General features: G+C 46.6%; 1 protein-coding gene across 1 annotated transcript; it reads left to right on the plus strand.

The window, feature by feature from the left end:
- The first annotated feature begins 587 nt into the window (after positions 1-587).
- LOC147108221 (E3 ubiquitin-protein ligase TRIM62-like) lies at positions 588-20,905 on the plus strand. The gene is made up of 6 exons (XM_086004756.1): positions 588-1,164; positions 5,307-5,402; positions 7,164-7,397; positions 10,042-10,064; positions 15,456-15,601; positions 16,653-20,905. Exons 1-6 carry the CDS (start codon positions 601-603, stop codon positions 17,228-17,230), a joined length of 1,641 nt encoding a protein of 546 aa, XP_085860882.1. The 5' UTR covers positions 588-600; the 3' UTR covers positions 17,231-20,905.
- Positions 20,906-21,115: the final 210 nt, after the last annotated feature.

A 21,115-nucleotide genomic window follows, 5' to 3' on the forward strand; every position in this document is an offset into this window, starting at 1 on the left:
ATCTCGCTGACAGTCCACCAAAAAAAAAGTATAGTAAAGCTTTTCCAGAAAGCTTCACTTGAGTCAGTGAGGGGTCAGACAGGTAAGCACTCAGCCCACCCTACCACAGGTTAGGCCAGAGTGGAAATCTCAGCCTTTATAAATGGAAATCCTTGGTTGTTGATTCATGATTTAGCACATAAGTTCTGATTCAGCCAGTCAGTGATATTAAAGCCACGACCCAACAGATGTGGGCAAGGCACTATAAACTTCTACATATAGAGACAGTTAGATAGACAGGCACTGGCTGAACTGTTGCCTGCTTGTGGTAATCTATCACATGAACAGGGGAGATTGGAATTGTATCTTTCTTTCTTCACTGCCCTGCTGATTTCCAGGAACACTCGCTGGTTTTACGAAAAAAATGACCTTTTCCTCTGTATGTTCCTGTAAAAAATACTCTAGTCTGAAACTGTTAATGAGGTTGCAATTAAAGTAACAGAAGCTCTGAAAAAACTGGTCCCCCCCCATCTCATTTGCAATGGTCTCTTCTAGGCCATTATGTTCTGTGCTCGAACTGCCACGGTTTCATTTTCAGTTTCTGTTCTTCCTGGTTAGGCGATGGCGGCTGCCTTACCGCCAGAGTGGTTGGAAGAAGAGCTAACCTGCCCTATCTGCCTCCAAATTTACACTGATCCAGTGATACTCAACTGTAAACACAGCTTTTGTCAAGCCTGTATTGAGGAGTCCTGGAAAGAGCCAGAATCTGGCACTTACTCCTGCCCAGAATGCAGGGCAAATTACAGGGCGAGGCCTGCTTTGAAAAGGAATTTCAAACTAGCAAACATAGCTCTGAAATACCAGGCGGTAAATGGAACACCAGTAGCTTTACCCTGTAACTACTGCACCAGGAAAAAACTGACAGCTATCAAAACCTGCCTGAAATGTGAAGCCTCAATGTGCTCTAAACACCTCAAACACCACAGGGAGAATGCTGTGTTTAAAAATCATCCACTCATAGATCCCACTGCAGACATGTCCACATGGAAGTGCATAGAGCACAAGAAACTGCTGGAGATTTACTGTAAGGACGACAAAGTATGCATCTGCTGTCTCTGCCCTGTCGTGGGGAAGCACAAGAACCACAACTGTGTCAGCATCAGTGAGGGAGAACATGAGCTGCGGGTATGTTTGGTTTTGTTATAGCAGGCTTCTTTTCTAACTATTGCTGCTGTGCACAATGCCAGGGCGTGCTCTTAACCTGTCGGGCTCACAAGGGTTACTAGTTGCACAATTGCCAAATCAAACAAGCAAATGGTACATTATGAAAATTTAGCAAATATAGCCAAAAGCTGCTGTAGGCAAGTTTACGACCCGCCCACCCCCAGCCCCAGTGCATTCAGCAGGAATCTCATGCATGAAATTGCAATCTCCAGCCAACTTGCTTCAGTATTACAATTTCACATGTATGTGGATTGAACGTATAATTCCTACCATTTCTCTTTTTCTGTGGTAGGCAGTTCAGATATGGCAAACGCAACAACAGCTTGCATTTATGTAGCGCCTTTAACGTAATAAAACATCCCAAGGCACTTCACAGAAGTGTAATCAGACAAAAATTGACACTGAGCTAAAGGAAGAGACATTAGGACAGAGAGGAGGGTCTCAAAGGAGAAGAGAGGTTTAGGGAGGGAATTCTAGAGCTTCGGGCCTAGGCAGCTGAAGACAGGGCCACCAATGGTGGAGTGAAGGAAGTGGGGGATGGATGAGAGGCCAAAGTTGGATTAATGCAATCCCAACTGAAAATCTCAAACCTAGAATTTGCCCAGCATTGACAGCTCTGGGTACAAGTAGGGTGACTGAACAGGCCACCCCCAGCACGATACAGAGCTAGACTTTCCTTCTCTTTTCCACCTGTTTTCTGGTGCATTCAGGTGGACTGTGGAGAACAATATGGTGGGGGTGACCTAGCGCAGATTTGCTGCCAGTAAAAAGAAAACCAGCTACAATTTCCCTCCACCACTGATGTGGATGAGCTGCAGCATCTGCCACAATCCCATCCGCTACAGAGAAATTGCATTTAAATAAGGCACTACCATCCAGTGCTGAATTTCCCTCCCTTACCACCTGTAGCCCACCTCCAAAATACAACTTATGTATAAAAGAGGTGTTGCTGGTTGTTAGGCTGTGGTATCCAGGAAAAACTACTGGGAAAGGCCACTTTGCTTAGAGCACTTTCTTGTCTGTTCAAAGCCTTCTTGCTCAATGCCTGCATTTTTGTTGCTTTTTGCACCTCTACGTACCTGATAGTTTCAGTATTAATCCTGGGGCTGTATCCCTTCACTTATCTCTTTGCGAGCTATGCCCCACCTTGTCCGAAATTAGACCACACATATCCATCCCATCAGTGATTCCAACATTTTTACTACAAAATAACTTGCTGTGTCTTACTACAGGTAGACTACCCTTTATCCGGACTTCCGAAAACCGAAACCCTCTAAAAACCGAAGGTTTTTTCGGTCAGCGTAAGTCGTGTGCACGACATGACCAGAGTGGCGCATGACTTACAGGCCTAGCCGGATAAGGGATAGTGTAGCATTTTTCCGCACTTCTGAAAACCGAAATCGCTCAGCGTAAGTGTACCAGCCTTTATCCGCACATCCGAAACCAGAAAACCTCTGAAAGCCGAAAGTGGCGCAAAGCATGACTTCTGAAAACCGAAATCGCTCAGCGTAAGTCGTGCGCACGACCCCGACCCCCCGGCCGAACCCGACCGCCGACCCCCACCCTTGCCGACCCCCACCCCCGACCACGACCCCCCGCCGACCCCTACCCCCGACCCCCCCGCCGACCCCGACCCCCCCACCGACCCCCACCCTTTCGGATAAGGGATAGTGCATCCTTTATCCGCACTCCCGCAAACCGAATTACTCTGAAAACCGAAGTGTTTTCGTGCACCTTCCGAAATCCGAAATTTTCCTAAAACCGAAACACGGCTGGTCCCGAGGTTTTCGGATAAAGGATAGTCTACCTGTACTGCTTCTTCACACCATGCCTCTCCTTGCTGCCTACACTTGTGTGCCCTTCAAACCAGACCTCTTACTTCCTCGGTGTTCTCTGAGTGGTAGGAGGTTCTGCGAAGTGGCTGGCTTGTGCTTTCCAGCAGGATCCTTGGGAGACTGAGGTGGCCCTCACCTGTGGCAGCAGTTGCAGCCTCCGTGACAGGAGCTGTGACTCTCTTTAGATCCTCTGTTGGGGAGGGAGCTGCTGCTGAAGATCATGCTGGAGCTGTCATGCGCTCCAGGGTTGACTGCACACACATCATGACAGGTGGGGGAAGAATTCGGGGTGGATTGCTGCCACTCCACCCCTTCCTTTATTTTGCTCAGTCAATTTTCTGCCGGGTGTGAGGGAAGAAGCTTCTTGCATCCAACCCCTTTCATGCAGATGTCACAAAAAGAGGAAGGAATGGTGGAATTACTTCATTTGCCAGAGTTCCCAACAGTTCTGCCTCCCTTGCCCCTAACCTTGTGTACGCATGCGTGTTCGGGGGGCGGAACCTGACCCTGGCAGAAGTGAGGCCCGTTTTTCTTTTAAAGGCCAGTTTCCCCACAGCCCATCAAATCTGTTTGCCGGCAAATTTTAAATGAGATTTTTCAAAGGCCTTTGGCCCAACAAGCCTGTTTCTTCCACTGGCCAGGTAGCCTGTTCTATCATGGACTCTAAATCTCCTGATCAAAGGTGCTGCACAGTTTCTTGCTGCCCAAAGGTAAAACTTCAGGATCTTTAACTGTACATCCTACAGGAGACATCCATGATTATTTTTCTTTCTTGACATGACACTTCCAATATTGCAGCAGCTGCTGAGCCATCATGTTCCACACAGCACGCAATCATCGGTATCTGTATTTCTTAGGACTCATCAATCGCATTCCTAACCATTTATTTAAAGGTATTGGTACAGTAGTGCTTTTGCTAGGACTCTGATTTCATGTACCAATTGCTCTGTGAAATATAAATTCCTCCAGGGTGGATTCCCAGGCGATGTCCACCTCTGGAAGTAGTGGAAGGGTGACCATCATTTTGTGATCTGTGGTGATTTTGACCAGCATCTTAGGCTCACAGTCACCATTTTGGTGATGACAGCTGTCATTTTGTGATTGAGAATTTATCTTATCACTTTATGGGCTGCTTCAATATGTTATCTCTTCAATATGCCTCTCTCAGTATAGCTCAATATGCCTCTCTCTATAGCTCAGCATGCCTCTCTCTATAGCTCAGTATGCCTCTCTCTATAGCTCAGTATGCCTCTCTCTATAGCTCAATATGCCTCTCTCTATAGCTCAATGTCTCTCTCTATAGCTCAATATGCCTCTCTCTCTAGCTCAATATGCCTCTCTCTCTAGCTCAATATGCCTCTATAGCTCAATATACCTCTCTCTATAGCTCACTGTGCCTCTCTCTATAGCTCAACATACAGGAAACTTTGGTTTATCCGGAGGTTAACTGTCCGGAATGCTCGAGCCACTGGCAAAAATCAGAAGACGTTTCATTAGGTTTTTTTTCTTTTCATTGCTTTTTTCTCAACAGTCAAGCTCTGCAAGGTCTCGCTGAAGCTGTTGCTAAGCTACAGAGATGCTTGCAAGGTACGGCCGACTGTTTAGAAGCTGTTGCTAAGCAACAGGGTTTGTTGCCAGATACGGAGCTCAAAATCTCCGTATGTTTCAACATTAGCGCTGGTTTGTCCGGCAGTTTTGATGGGACAGCAACAGCTCAGTGCCGTCGGTGCCGGATAGCACAAAGTTTCCTGTACCTCTCTCTATATCTCAATATGCCTCTCTCTATAGCTCAATATGCCTCTCTCTATAGCTCAATATGCCTCTCTCTATAGCTCAATATGTCTCTCTCTATAGCTCAATATACCTCTATAACTCAATATACCTCTCTATAGCTCAATATGCCTCTCTCTATAGCTCAATATGCCTCTCTCTATAGCTCAATATGCCTCTCTCTATAGCTCAATATGCCTCTCTCTATAGCTCAATATACCTCTATAGCTCAATATACCTCTCTGTATAGCTCAGTATGCATCTGTCTATTGCTCTGCCTATTAGTCTAACTATACCTATATTTGGCTCCATCACTCTGTCTCCTCAATTTGTCTCTTCAGTTCTCTATCTATCTCACTCTATCTCCCTATCCTCGTGCTTTCTGCCTCTGCCATTCTGTGACATCTATATCTTTTTGTCTTCAGAGTCTCTCCCACTCATTCTCTACCTCTGTCTCAATTGTCAGATTAAAGTAATTATTTATTTATTTATTTTAAGGATCACTTGCAGCAGCAAATAGAAAAGGTCAGGACAAATGCAACCTCTATCCAAGCTGGTCTTGACCATCTCCAGACACAGAAGGAAAACACCCAGGTGAGTTTGCATTATAAAAGAACTGATGACTTCCACAGTAACTATTAACAGGCTGTTTTTTTTTACCAAAACAGACCAGGCATGTCTCTTTTACATTGACCTGTGTTTGGCGGTGAGGGTTGTCAATTCTAGGATTGGAAAACTTTTACATCCAGTGTCAGTGTCAAGCACTTCCATGTCAGGTACAGCACAGGTTAAATTCAGGGTAAAGCTGCTTCTACACTATCCAGTTAAGCATTCCAAGGTAAGTAAAGTATTACACAGTTCAAATGCAAAGTAAAACTGCCTCTGCACAGTCCCACCAAATATTCTTGAGTCAGATATAGCACAGGTTACATACAGAGTTAAACTTGTCAATGGGACCAAAATTCCTCTTTTCATGAAAAATGTAAGATGCCTGATTTAAAATAGTGAAAACCCAGGAAGGCACAAAATTGAAATGTGTGATTCCTGCAAGAAAAATTTAATTGGTGGTAACGCGCAATCAGACAATCACAACATACTTGATAATGATCCTTTGACACTTCTCAAGCAGTTAATGAGCCACATTTGAGGTAGAAGTCTCCCAAATGTCATTACAGCAGCTATGGAGTGCATTTTTGTACTGGAGAATGGTTCAAACTAAAGAAAATGCCATTTCAGTGATGATGTATTGAAAGCTCTAGTGAACGGTTTAATAGAATGTCATAACAACACTTTTGTGGGCATGAGAACGAGGCAGGCAGGGACTCGATCCCCCAGATAGTGGGAACACTGGTTCCAGGACTAAATGGACCTGGCAGGAAGTGAAGGGGAAAAAATTGCACAACTGAAGGAAGAGCACAAAGGTAAGGCCTGAATATTCCTGTAAAATACAAACAGGAAACATATATGCAGATGATGGAAAGTTGTAGATCTTAAAAAAAATATACAGCGCTGAAGCGTATGTAAGTGGATACATGGTAAAGCAAGGCTTCAGTAGTCGTCTTAATGGAATTATACACAGCAAACTGGCTGATATCTGCTCTGTCCCCTGCAGATGCCCCTTGTGGCACTTGAAAGCAATGGTGACCTTCACTGCCGCTGGAGATGCAGTGCAGATGGTTGACTGTCCCCGCAGGCTTTCTTAGGCCAGATGGTACAACTAAGGTTGAGCCTTCACAGGCACTGCTACTCCCATCACATCCAGATAGCTTTTGCAGTAGAACTCTGCTGTAGTTTCTGGTGTGAATTGTGCGCCTCCTGCGTCCTCTCTGCTCCCAGGCTGCCCTCTCCTTTTCCTCCTGCAGTAAGATAAACCTGGCAGTGGCTGCAGTCCCCATTTTGTGGGGCAGAAACAATCTACTGCAGACATCTGTGATTGCCATTCTGATTCTTTCAAATCTTTGAGGACAAATACTCACTCTGTTTTTGGAGGGATTGGTACCCTCAGAAAAGATCTAAATGCAGGTGACTAGTCCATTTGTACTTTTTGTACAAGTTCTCCCATTTTTTACTCCCCACATTTTTTTTGCTAAACTTTGGGGGAAAAAAAATAATAATTTTGGCCCTGGTGGGTATTAAGTCCAACATGAAGAGACACTCTTACTGCAATACCCTGTCTCCGCTGTTTCCTTTCACATCCGTCTGGCGTGTCTGATTGAAATGCATGTGAGAATAAATGAGAGTAACATACGCTCCAAAGCACAAATCTAGATGATGCCTGAGCACAGATTCAGTCAGAAAAACTACTTGCAGTTGAGTGACCTGCAGTGTAATAACCAGAACATTTCTACTTAACAGAGACTGGTCAGAGAAGCCAAAGTCCAAATTCAGGAGAAGTGTAATGCATTACGGAAATACTTTGAAAATGAAGAAAAAGAAGTATTTAAATATCTCGACAGAGTACAGAGCCATGTGACGGGAGAGATTGATGCACAGATTCTCGAACTAGAAAGTAAATTGGAAGACTTTGAGAAAAATTTGGCTGATTTCGGTGATCTTTTAATGAAGAATGAAAAGCTAACTTTTATACAGGTAATTAATTTTTGCTGTGGCCTCTTCTGTGGATCACATTATTTAACTACATGACACAGTGGAATTTTATGTCTTAGCTTTTTTCCCCCAAAAGTTCAGGACCCATAGGAAAATGTTCCACATTGCAGGTGGGTAGGAAACGTGGGGGTGGGTCATGTGTTTTGGTGATGTTGGGTGGTCTCGGAGTGTGGGAGCAGTGAGAGGAAGTGTTGAAGTTTCAGAGTATTGAGGAGGGGCTGTTGAGACTAGGAGTAGTCGTTAGTGGGGAGTTCTGGAGTTTAGGAGTGGGGGGGAGGCTGGTGCAGGCCGTGGCAGAGGAAGGTTGGCCTTGGGGTGTAGGACATTTGTTGGAGCATTTGTTGAGTGCGGGAATATTAGGAGTTCCATGGAAGTGGGCTGTAAAGTCTTGTAGCACCGGGAGCTGCGTCTCGGGGATATGTAAGGAATTGAAGACGGATGGTAGAGATTGGGAGCAGCAGACATAAAGATTATCTCCGGGAGCATTGGGAAAGGGGCTACTGCAAGGAGTTCTATGGTTTGGGACCATTACTGGGGGTGGGGTGGGGGGGGCGGGGGTGGTGGTTCACTGGATGTAGGTGAAGTGGGTGTGGTCATGCAATGTAGAAATACGGAGGAGGTTGATATGAGAGTCAGGAATGATTGGGGAGAGGGGTCTTGGAATCCAGTAGGATTGGGAGGGGGCAAGGTGTAGTACGATTGTGGGGGGTGCCCTGAGATGTGGTAGTGTTGGGGGAGCTCAGATCTGGTACAGGAAACTTCGGTTTATCTGGAGGTTGTATGTCCGGAAACCTCGATCTAACGGCAGAAATCAGCAGCCGTTTTGGTTAGGTTTTTTTTCTTCTAGCATTTTTTTTTTTTTTTTTAACAGTCAGGCTCTGGAAAGCGTCTCTGTAGCTTAGCAACAGCTTCAGAGACGCTTCCAAGGTACGGGCCGAGTGTTTACAAGCTGTTGCTAAGCAACAGTATTTGTTGTCAGATACGGAGATGAAAACCTCCGTATCCTTCAACATTAGCGCTGGTCTATCCGGAAGTTTTGATAGATCGGCAGCAGCTCGGTCCCGTCGGTGCCGGATATCGCAAAGTTTCCTGTACTATTTTTAAGAGGGAGAGTTGAAGGAGAATGAATTCTGTAAGCCGTTATAAATTTCCCCTTCCCTGAAGTCTTTCCCAGTGCTGAGTGCATTTGTATCTAAGATTTAACATGGTACTGACTTGAAAATTTTTGTCATGGTACCTAAGGGGTTAAAAACAAAATCAAATTCAAGCCTAAATTTTCCAGCTACTTACTGGTGATGAACATCGCTTCGTGCCAGCACATATCGGAAAATCACAGGCGTGCTGCCATGTTTTTCTTTCATCATGTGTTGACAGAAAGCGAGGTTGCTCACTGCTGGGGCATCCGCGGAGAATTCCCTTCCCCATTCCAGCTTAATTGGATACAGTTTTTGCAACAGTTGCTTGGTGTGTCTGAAGGGGGCGGGGTGGGGGGGCGGTCACGCCTTTCAATTCAAGTTCAAACACCTTCGGGGATTGTTGAGATTTGTAGCTTAAAAAAAAATCAGTTATTTAAATTTGCTGAGTTCCAGTCACTCCTGCTCAAATCTGGGGGTCTGCAGGCTGTGAAGAAAGATAGTCAGGCCAGCCAGCTTTTGTAGATGCTGAGAGAAGCAGAAGAACAACTTTGTAAAAATATTACTTAAAATCATAGTTTAGCACAGCAGTTGTGAACTATTTTCTACTGCACAGGGAGCTATAAGTTTAACTGTAAAATATGTGTGTGACTGTTTCTATTCACTTGTTTGTTTATTGTTTAATAAATGTGTTTGTCAGTTAAATCCTAATCACCCTTTTGCTGAACTAAGAAGAAACTTATAACACCTTTAAAACTTATGTTCAATAGAGATAAGAAAATAAAGGGGTAATTTGATTGAGATGTTTATAATACTGAAAGGATTTGACAGGGTAGTTAGAAAATTACTATTTTCTCTGGTAGGGAAATCCAAAGCAAGGGCACTTAAATATAATTTTAAAAATTAAACTGTCAATTAAAAAAAAATTCCAGAAAACAATTCTTCAAAGTATTGTGAAAAAATACTGCTCCAGAAGGCCACAGATGCAGAATCGATTGAGATATTTTAAAGGGAGCTAGATGCTCCCTTGGGGATAAGAGTATTAAGGGATGCGGAGAATGGGTTGGGGACTTTGGATGAAAAAGATAAATTGCTCCCATAGCTAATAAAATGACGATGTTGGCTCGATGGGCTGAATGGCCTGCTGCAGTGGCTGTATTCCTAAACTGAATCCTATCTTGGGGAGCACACCCCCTGCTAATTTTTTCAGGCATGGCCCCTTGGTTTCCAATCAGCACATTTCACACTGGCAGCAGGTTTGTATTTTTAGGAGTCAGGAGCTTGTTTCCTGGTTGTTAATCATGGTCTGCTGAATTTGGTTCATATAGTTAGCGACATTTCACAAACAGCAGGTGGCAGAGGGCTAAGGAGAGAAATTATAAATTAATCAGACAGGATATATTCTCCAACAGAATTACTGACATTTAATGCACTTGATGAATGTATATATTATATGAATATTCATAGTAATCATTTTTATTTCATTATTTCAGGGGTTTAATTCAATGGCAGTGAGGTAAGTGAAATTAACTTTGATATAATTCACTGAAATAAAGAAAGACTTGCATTTATATAGCGCCTTTCATGACCACCGGATGTCTCAAAGTACTTTACAGTCAGTGACGTACTTTTGAAGTGGAGTCACTGTTGTAACATGGGAAACGCGGCAGCCAATTTGCGCACAGCAAGGTCCCACAAACAGCAATGTGTTAATGACCAGTTAATCTGTTTTTGAGGGATAAATATTGGCCAGGACACCGGGGATAACTCCCCTACTCTTCTTTGAAATAGTGCCGTGGGTTCTTTTACCTCCACTTGACAGAGCAGACGGGGCCTCGGTTTAACGTCTCATCCGAAAGACGGCACCTCCGACAGTGCAGCACTCCCTCAGCACTGCACTGGAGTGTCAGCCTAGATTTCTGTGCTCAAGTCCCTAGAGTGGGACTACGAACCCACAACCTTCTGACTCAGAGGTGAATGTGCTACCCACTGAGCCACAGCTGACACTGGATTAAATCTATGTCGGGTTTTGTGTAGACATCAGCATGGCCTTTTTCAGTCCATTATTTAAATGTATTTTTTATATTTTTGCTTCCACAATATGTGCTGTTCATCTGGAAAATAACTGTGATGAAGCAGTCACTGTGTCAAAATCAGCATCACTGCTTCCCTTTCTCTGCTGTGCCAATAAATAATTGTATAAATAGTCCATTAAATCAGAAATTGAGTGCATGTATAAATAATCCATTAAACAACAACAATAACTTGTATTTATATAGCACCTTTAACGTAGTAAAACATCCCAAGACGCTTCACAGGAATGTTATCAAATAAAACTTGACACCGAGCCACATAAGGAGATATTTGTGCAGATGACTAAAAGCGTGGTCAAAGACGTAGGTTTTAAGGAGCATCTTGAAGGGGAAAACGGAGGCGGAGAGGTTTAGGGAGGGAATTCCAGAGCTTAGGGCCTTGGCAGCTGAAGGCACGGCCGCTAATGTTGGAGCATTAAAATCGAGGATGCTCAAGAGGCCAGAATTGGAGGAGCGCAGAGATCTCAGAGGGTTGTAGGGCTGGAGGAGATTACAGAGATAGGGAGGAGCGAGGCCATGGAGGGATTTGAAAACAAGGGTGAGAATTGTAAAATCGAGGGGCTGCTTAACCGGGAGCCAATGTAGGTCAGCGAGCCAACAGGGGTGATGGGTGAATGTGACTTGGTGAGAGTTAGGACACGGGCAACAAAGTTTTTGGATGACCTCAAGTTTACGTAGGGTAGAAAGTGGGAGGCCGGCCAGGAGTGCATTGGAATAGTCAAGTCTAGAGGTGACAAAGGCATGGATGGGAGTTTCAGCAGCAGATGAGCCAAGGCAGGGGTGGAGTCGGGCGATGTTACGGAGGTGGAAATAGGCGGCCTTAGTGATGGTGCGGACATGTGGTCGGAAGCGCATTTCGGGGTCAAATAAAACACCAAGGTTGTGAACTGAGAAACTGAGTATATGTATAAATAGTCCATTAAATGAGAAACTGAGCATTTGCTGGGTACTTGAGTTTATGTATATTCAGTCCATTATCTGGGGACCTGAGTGTATATATAATCACTCCATTAACTAAGTACCCAAGTACATCTAAATTCACCGTATTTAACAGTACCACCAAATGGGAAATGAGCGGCTGATCTGCACGTTTTCTGCCTGGTGAGAACAGTTAAAATCGACCCCTGAGTGTTCAGGATCACGCCATTAACCAAGAAGTGAATGTATGTATAATCACATGATTAAATGGTACCAGAGTGTGTGCATAGTCACCCCATCAGTCAAGTACCTGAATGTATGTTTAATCAGCCCATTACAAATTTCAGGCCTGCGTTAGATATTCTCTCCGTTTCAACATTGTTTGTCACTCTTGTAAGTGGTCCCTGCGTCCTGTGTCCAGGAGTGCACCCACACTGCCCAATATCTAATCATATATTAGCATAACCTGAGGGTGTATAATATCCCCATGTGATTTGAACAGGATATTGTATATTCTGCACATGTCCTCGCTTGTGCTTCTCCAGTCTTGCAATTTCCTGTCCCCAGGAGGTTGATACTTGGGCCCCGATTTTCTGCCAGCCGTCGGGCGGGTTTTCAGGCGGGCGGGGGCTGAAAATCGCCGAAATAGGGGGTCGCGACCCCCCCCCCCCCCCGGCCTGATTCCCCGCCCCGTCCGACTTTCGGACCGCCGTTTCTCTGCGAGCCGATTCAGTCCCGCCCGCCGCTGGCGGGACTGGCCGTCGGGACCCTAATTACCAACTATTGGCATGTTTAATGCCATTTTAGGGTGCACTTGTGATTTTCAGGGGTTCCCCACGCTAAACACGCCTGCGGGGAACCCTGCTGATGAAACCTGGCATGAAGCTTGCCGGCTTGCTTGCTCTCAGCTGCAGGTCATTCGGGAAAGCTGCGATTTAAACGGAGAGCATTTGTATGTTGAAGGACCTTGTTGTTGCAGGCTTGGGGCTACTTCTTCAAGGCTTAGGCACAGCTGTGGAAGGTTGGAGCCTCACACACTTCTCCAGTGTAATCTCCTGGGAAGCCCCTCTCGCCACCCTCACTCAGCGCTTCCTCAGCGGAGGCATCTACCAGAAGCATGGGACGCCTTTTTTTCCTTCCCTTCTTGCCATTAGAGGATCTCCAGCAGCAGAGGCGGCAGCAGCAGAACCCGGAACAGCAGGATGAGCACCAGGCTGCTGCTCACTCACCTGAAGCTGCACAGGCCAGAAGGGGCCAGCGCTTGGAAGTGGCTTGAGAGCATCTTGCTGCACTTTAGGGGGCCATGGGGACCCGTATCTGCACTGGCAGTCCTACTCAGAAGGACTTCCATGAAGGTCTGGTTTCTCTGTTCAATAGATGGCCAACGCTCCTCAAGAGATGTCATTCTCTTATGAGCACTCACCATGTTTTCCGTACCCTGGCGAGTTATCTCCTCCATGGAGGTTGCCAACCTTTCCATGGTGATGTGTTCCTGCGCCAATGACTCCACAAATGCTCTGTTCATGGTCGCTATGGACTCCTCCATTCGCTCCACACTCGCAGCGACCCTGGAGACAAAACCTGCCAGAGACTCCTGCATCTGTGCATGGAGATCCATCACCTCTTCTCTTGCGGATGGACCCAGAGGCAGAGGGTCGACATGCAGCGCAGCTGAGCTGAGCTGGCAGAGTCCTGCGCCCTCCGACGAGGACTCTCCACTGCTGGCCCTGTCTCCAGAATCTGCTGAGGTTCACTTGTGAGCTGTGAAACACCAGGTGACAGCACTACTCTATGTCCCGAAGGTCCCCCCGAAGTGTGAGTGTCTGCGCTGGTGCTGGGTGCGCTTACTTCTGCTGACGCTGCGCCCTCAGAGGTTGGAGATTCCTCTGAGGAATCTGGCTGCACAGCCTCTTCCTCCTCCACAGTGGGGACGGGGACTCTGGATGGTCCTGTGGGGGAGTAGAGGAAGGAGTTAGAGATGTGATGCCAAGGTTACATGCACATTCGAGTTGACATCTGCTGACACCTGCATCCATGCAGCCATGGTCTCAGTGGGAGGCCTCTTCCTGCCTGACCTAGGGAAGAGGACCTCCCTGTGGGCCCGAACCCCATCCAATAATGCCTGCAGTGAAGCTTCGTTGAATTTGGAGGCAGCTCGGGGTCTGGCACTGGCCACAGCTGCTGCAGGCTCCTCTGCCATCCTGTATGGTTCGTTTGGAAGCCAACAGAGGAAGCAATGCTTGCTGTGGACCTTGAAAGCACCACAAATGATGACATCATACTGTGGGGCTTCCTGACTGGAAATGGACAATTAGCAAGGCTGCCCACACGCTGGAAATTAATTGGCCACTTGAGGGAAAATTGCGTGGAGCTGGCTGACCCCATTTTTTTGTGGGTCAGAACCCCACATTCGGGGGAATCCGACCATTTCCCACACAATCCACAAAATCGGGCCCTTGATTTCTGATCCTTTGCCCTGTCTAGGGTTGGGCAGAAGAGCTGTCGATCAAGTTTGTGACCGCACCCCTGATTGCAGATCCCTAGAAACTATCTTGTAGGCAAACATAGCAGTCAGTTTGCACACAGCAAAGTCCTACAAAAAGTAGTTTTTTAAAATTCATTTATGGGATGTGGGCATCTCTGGCGAGGCCAGCATTTATTGCCCATCCCTAATTGCCCTTGAGAAGGTGGTGGTGAGCCGCCGCCTTGAACTGCTGCAGTCCTTGTGGTAAAGGTACTCCCATAGTGCTGTTAGCTAGGGAGTTCCAGGGACGATGAAGGATCGGCAATACACTTCCAAGTCTGAAGGATCGGCAATACACTTCCAAGTCAGGATAGTGTGTCACTTGGAGGGGAACTTGGAGGCGGTGGTGTTCTCATGCGCCTACTGCCCTTGTCCTTCTAGGTGGAAGAGGTTGTGGGTTTGGGAGGTGCTGCTGAAGAAGCCTTGGCGAGTTGCTGCAGTGCATCTTGTAGATGGTACACACTGCAGCCACGGTACGCCGGTGGTGGAGGGAGTGAATGTTTAAGGTGGTGGATGGGGTGCCAATCAAGCGGGCTGCTTTGTCCTGGATGGTGTCGTGTTTCTTGAGTGTTGCTGGAGCTGCACTCATCCAGGCAAGTGGAGAGTGTTCCATCACACTCCTTACTTGTGCCTTGTAGATGGTGGAAAGGCTTTGGGGAGTCAGGAGGTGAGACACTCGCCGCAGAATACCTAGCCTCTGACCTGCTCTTGTTGCCACAGTATTTATGTGGCTGGTTCAGTTAAGTTTCATCAAACATCCCCATTTCTGACCTTATGTTGGAGGGAAGGTCAGTAAGGTAAATAACCAGATAATCTGTTTTCTGGTGGTGTTGGTTGAGGGGGAGTATTGGCCAGGACACCAGAAGAACTCCTCTGCTATTCTTTCAGTAGTACCAAGGGACTTTTGCTGAAAGGGTCATAGCCTATAGGACCCAAAGACTGGAGCTAGTCATCCAATGAAGACCTCGGCAAGTGGCAAGTGAGGAAGGGGCAGCAGTAGTAGTCCTGGCAGGGGCAAGAGGAGGGAAATTAAGGTTGGGGCAGTGAGGTAGTAGTAGATCTCTTCACCCAATTTCTCTTCCTTTTCCGCCACTATTCCTCCCGAAAGAAAAAAAGATTTGGGCTGATGAGCCAAAGCCATTCCCTTTAACATAACCCCAAAACTGAAATACTTGTGATTTTGAGGTTATGCCCGCCAGCTACAGGGTGGGCTGTCCTTGCCAAAGCTTGCAGGACTAGTCCACCGATTACTTGTAATAGGCTCATTTTTCAGAAGAGACCGCCACCATTTACCCTGCAATAGATCGGATTCACTTATTTATGTAGCACGCTGAATGTATTTTATAATGTAGCCTGTGGTTTTTTTTTTTAGAATAAAAGAAGCATCTGAACCACTAGCACCACAGCCACCTCCTCCTGATGTCAATAAAATAACAGCGGATAAGATAAGCTGGGTACAGAAACGGTATGAAGTGGTTTCCCAGCTCGAGAGGGATAGAGACATAATGGTGACTGTGTGTAAGTACAGCACTGCTCATCCTGTGTTACATCACCATGTGACTTAGCAAGCTGCATCAAGGCTTTCCAATAAAAGTATGCATCCAATTAAAACTGTGCCACAGGGAAGCCGGTGTATCCAGCTTAAATAGTCCACTGCACCAAAAAAAATCAGGGTCATAAATCTGTGGCACTTCCATTGCAGTCCTGCCGTAAGACCTGGCCGAACTGCAGCAGAAAGGCTGCCAATGAAGCCGTGATCTGGATACACTGGATCTTGGCCTTTCCCTGGAGTTTCCACTGGGCCTCGCTGCAGTTGAGCCCCAAACAAGGTCAGGGGCATAGGAGGGGGGCATGGCTAAAACTAGGCTGGGAGTTTCCATGGCGGTGACCTGGGATACGTTGGGCTGATATGATGAGTGGAAGCATGCATCCGACCACTGGAATGGTAGATGTGGGGCCCACCTTCGGGTCCAGGCCTGGAATCTGGCTTAGGTCAGAAGATGCAATAGGTTTAAAGTTATTTTTCATCCCCTTACTAGAGGGGCTAATGAGGACAACCTTATCCTCTTTCTGGAGGAGGAGCTCAGCAGCTCCCATGTGTTCCCTCCCTCCAGAGCTGGCACGTTCTGCCCTAGTTTGTGGGCTTTTGGTGCAGGTGATTGTCTGAGATATGCCACTAGTGTGGGCAGTATTTAAATTAAGTGAGCTCCCCCTGACCGTGCCAACTTTGTCACATTGCAGCACTTATGCCCGGGATTTCAGCCCCACTGGTTTTCAGGCCCATCCTGTATAAAGAAGTCATGCAGTTAAAAGTGTATCTAGTCCATCAGTTATATCCAGTGTAAACCAAACTAGATCCTCAAGCGTTGCCATATGCTGCTTCCAGTAAATTACACGTCAACGTTGATATGAAGGTTATATAAGCGAAGATTTAGCTGAGCTGACAGAAAGGCTGAAGCTACTCTAAGTATGCTCGAGACAGCTGTTAAAAGCAAAGTAAGTAGCAGTGATGATAAAAGGTATTCACAGATGAGAACAGTTATTCACTCAGCTTTTGCTTTATTCACAGATGGACAGACACCGACTCTAGATCTGGCTACCGCTCATCGAAGTCTCATTCTGTCGGACGATAAGAGGGTCGTGTCTGGATCCCAGTACAGACAGCCCTATCCTGCCGATCGGAAGAGATTTGACTGCTGGGGTCAGGTGCTCTGCTCGGAGGGAGTCAACAGCGGTCGCTCTTATTGGGAGGTGGAGATCGCAGGAGCTCGCGGCAAATGGGCGATTGGGGTCTGTTATGGCAGTATAAAGCGCAAGGGTAGGGATAAAGAGTGTTTGCTGGGAGAGAACAGTAAGTCATGGAGTGTGTGCTCAGGGAAGAACAATAATTTGTGGAGTTACTTCTCGGGATCACACTCAGTTTTAGCCCAACACAGTGATAATGTTACAGATCTAACTGTTGGAACAACCTCTAAAGTGGGAGTGTTTGTGGATTTTGATGCTGGAATAATCTCATTTTATAGTGTATCAGACAGCAAGCTAAGCCTGATATGCACATTCCAGCAGCAGACATTCCCTGAGAGTCTCTACCCAGCACTGAGGGTTGGTGATTGCAACACATCTCTGTCCCTGTGTTCTCTCAACTGATTTCTTTTTCTCATTTTATTCTCGGAAGACTTTTCTAAAAAAAAAGGAAGAAAACAAATTGGGCCGATTAAACAAAGTTGTTCCCTTTGCCATTATAACCCCAAAATACTTGTGCTTTTGAGGTTATGCCCGCCAGCAGTAGGGTGGGCTGGCCTTGCTAAGACCTGCGGGACTCGTCCACCGACTACTTGTAATAGGCTCCCATTGCCCGGGAAACGAGGGCTGGGAGCTTAGCCCAGCAATCAACAATACTCTGGGAAAGGTTAGTGAAGAAATTAAGGAAATATGCAAAAATGTTGGCGTCTGCATCAACTTAATCAGGATGCAAAATCCAGCTAAATATCTCGACTTCTGCAAAAAGAAACATACAATGGGGTGGTTTGGTCTTGGGCGGTTGCGCAGAACAAGCAATAACGAATCGGCAGCTCCCTCCCCACCCCCGATTTTCTATTCCATTGACTTCTCCCATTTTATATGGGAGAGGCAGAATGGAGATTGCCCAAACAACATGAGTTTTGGTTTGGACTTCCACTAACGTAACTGTTAGAGGCAAATTAAGTACAGTTTAGTGCTGTTGGTTGATGGCTTGGAGAAGTATTCAAGATGTCACCTGTGATGGCAGCTCCATGTTGAACTCCTGTAGCCATCCTTAACCATCCCCATCCTTTTCCCCCAGTTTCATTCTCTGAGACACACTACTACTTCTATCACATCCCGTTGTAACTTTTAAAGTTTTCTAAGTTAAGACAAGTTTATTGCCTCTCCACCCTCTTGAACTTGTTGTTTTCATTCATCTGAGGGCTTTGGACCTGGTTCTCCCTGCAAATTCACTGTCTCCGCTATCAGGGTACTTGTTGCTGGGCTGGCTCCTGGTTTTTTCTGCTGTGGCACTGTCTTAGCTCTTGAAAGTCGACCTCCTCACCATCAAACTTCAATGTTATTTGTAGCAGCACAGGTGAATCATCACTGGGTCTTCTAGCATTGTCTCATCAGACGAGATCTTTAAATGTCCTCTGGGACTTCCACAACTGTCTCTCTCGCTGGGACCTTTAAATTGGGTTGAAGTCCTCTAGCTTTTCATCAAATTTGTCACTTTCACTAGATTCTGGGCTACAGGGCAGAAGTCCGCTGCTCCCCTGGCTTCTTGGCTTGAAGTACTCTACTCTGTTGGTTTTCTTGGACTGACGTCTTTTGCCCTACTAGTCTCCTAGTTGCTACTTTTCTCCTCTGCAGTCTCCTGCCTCTAGCTCCCACTTGGTTGCCTAGGGTTCAGCTTACTTCTCCACAGTTCTCCAGACAAAACAGTGATCCTTGGCTCTCCTTGTTCAATATCTACCCCACCACTGCTCCCCTAAATGATTCTTTGCTCCTCCACTAGCTCCTGATCTGTATCTCATTCCTTCAACAACTATTGAATCATTTCCCACTCCTCCAATGGCTCCAGGATCAATCATTGCCTTCACTCCACTGCGGCCTCCTGCCCAGAGATACTTTTTTATTCTCTAGACAGATGATCATATTCTAGACTGGTTTTGTACCTCGTATCAGGCCCTATGCTAATCTTTGTCTCTGTTCCACATAATCATTTGCGTGCAGACTTTGGCTGGAATGGGCTCAAGTCTCCTGTCATCACATTTTCCCTCTTGGCAATTTTCAGGCCCAACCCGGCTCTCTTCTCTGCACCCCATAAGATTGAGAGTATCCTTGCAGCTGACTCTGCTGTTTCCTTCCCTTATCTCTTCCCCAGCTCCAGCCTCCCATCCACTCTAACTCTGACTCCTCTCTGTTGTTTTCTCGCACACCTTGGTCTATGCCATCTCCATGCTCATCTCTTCCATGAGACCCACCTCCTTTTCCTTTGAGCCCCCCGTGCCTACTCAACCCTGAACCACTCAACTTCCACTCCTGGCCTTCATACTAACTGACATTGTTAACGGCTCCCTTTCCTGAAGACACTTTCCGTCTCACTTTTTAAAACTATAATTATGATCCTCTTTGCAAAAAACACATCCTCAACCCACCCTTTCCTATTTAAGGTTCTCAAGTACATCATCATCTCCCAACTCCATGCCAATCTCTCCCAAAGTTCTTTGTTTGAACCCTTCCATTTTGATTTATGCCCTTCTCATAGCACCAAGATGGCTCTGGTCAGAGTCACAAATGGCATCCACTGTGACCATGGTGTATTATTCCCTCTTGTGCTCCTATGCCTCTCTGCAGTTTGATATTGTCAACCACACCATCCTCTTCTAGCTCCATCTCTGTGAGATTGCTTTTGCATAGTCCGTTTCCTATATATCGAAACGTAGCTAGCGTATCTCCTAGAATTACTTTTCTTGTCCCACACAGCCACCTCTAGGGTTCTCCAAAGATCTATTCTTGATCCCTCCTCTTCCTCATCTAAATCCTGCCCCTGGGTGGACGTGGCCAAAGCTATGGTAAACGAGGAGGTTGCTGGGATACTGGATCAGATAAAAATAGATAAAGAGGAGGTACTAGAAAGGCTGGCTGTATTAAAGTTGATAAGTCACCCGGTCCGGATGAAATGCATCCCAGGTTGCTGAGGGAAGTAAGGGTAGAAATTGTGGAAGTGCTGGCCACAATCTCCCAATCCTCCTTAGATACAGGGGTGGTGCCAAAGGACTGGAGGATTGCAAATTTTACACCATTGTTCAAATAATGGGAGATGGATAAATGTGGCAATTGCAGGCCAGTCAGTTTAACGTCGGTGGTGGGGAAGCTTTTAGAAACAATAATCCGGGAAAAATTTGGATAAGCATGGACTAATAAAGGAAAGCCAGCACAGATTTGTTAAGAGCAAATTGTGTTTGACTAACTTGATTGGGTTTTTTGATGAGGTAACAGAGAAGATGGATGAGGGCAGTGCAGTTGATGTTGTGTATATGGACTTTTAAAAGGCGTTTGATAAAGTACCACATATTAGGCTTATTAGTAAAATTGAAGCCCATGGGATAAAAGGGGCAGAAACAGCATGGATACAAAATTGGCTAAGAGGTAGAAAACAGAGTCGTGGTAAATGACTGTTTTTTGGCTTGGAGGGAGGTATACTGTTGCGTTCCCCAAGGTTCAGTACTAGGATCACTGCTGTTTATGATATACATTAATGACTTGGACTTGGGGGTACAGGGCACAATTTCAAAATCTGCAGATGGCACGAAGCTTGGAAGTGTAGTAAACAGTGAGGAAGATAGTAATAGACTTCAAGAAGACAGACAGGCTGGTGGAATGGGCGGACACATGGCAAATGAAATTCACCGCAGAAAAGTGTGAGGTGATGCGTGTTGTTAGGAAAAATGAGGAGAGGCAATGGCCTAGAAATTCAGGGGCCTGCACCACCAGTTTGCGCCCAAAGAGGGCACTCAGTGGCTTTTGCGCCACTGGCCACACCTACCGCGATATTTAGCGGGGCGCTAATGGCGGCGTTAGCCTGTAGCGCTGCGCCGCCACCGATGACGTCATCGGTGTGCGCAGCGCCCCGCTATCGCCCCGATGGCCATATTTGGTCGCGCCCGCCTTTTCAGCGCCGGCCGCAAATAGCGACCGGTACACAGGGGCCTACCTGTGGCGGTAGTGGCGCTAGTTAAGGTGGAGGTGCAGCCGGCCGCTTTTTCGGCGCCTGCCTGCCCGCACCTCCATCCCCGGCCTCCTACACCCCCCCCCCCCCCCCCCCCGCGGCATTGCCGGCTGTTTCCCGAGAGCCCGGCACTTCTCCTTGGTGCCGGGCTCATTTGCCGGCACTCACGAACGGGGATCGCGCTGTTGCAGGCACCTCCCCCTTAACAGTGGGAGGAAGGCCCGCAGCCTGCCGTGCCGCAGCGTGTGGCGCTGCGGCCCTTAGCGCGCCGATATTCAGTTTCAGCGCCC

This window comes from Somniosus microcephalus, chromosome 13 (genome assembly GCF_052327205.1).
Source record: "Somniosus microcephalus isolate GS21.2 chromosome 13, FLI_Smic_1.0, whole genome shotgun sequence".
Classification (NCBI taxonomy): domain Eukaryota; kingdom Metazoa; phylum Chordata; class Chondrichthyes; order Squaliformes; family Somniosidae; genus Somniosus; species Somniosus microcephalus.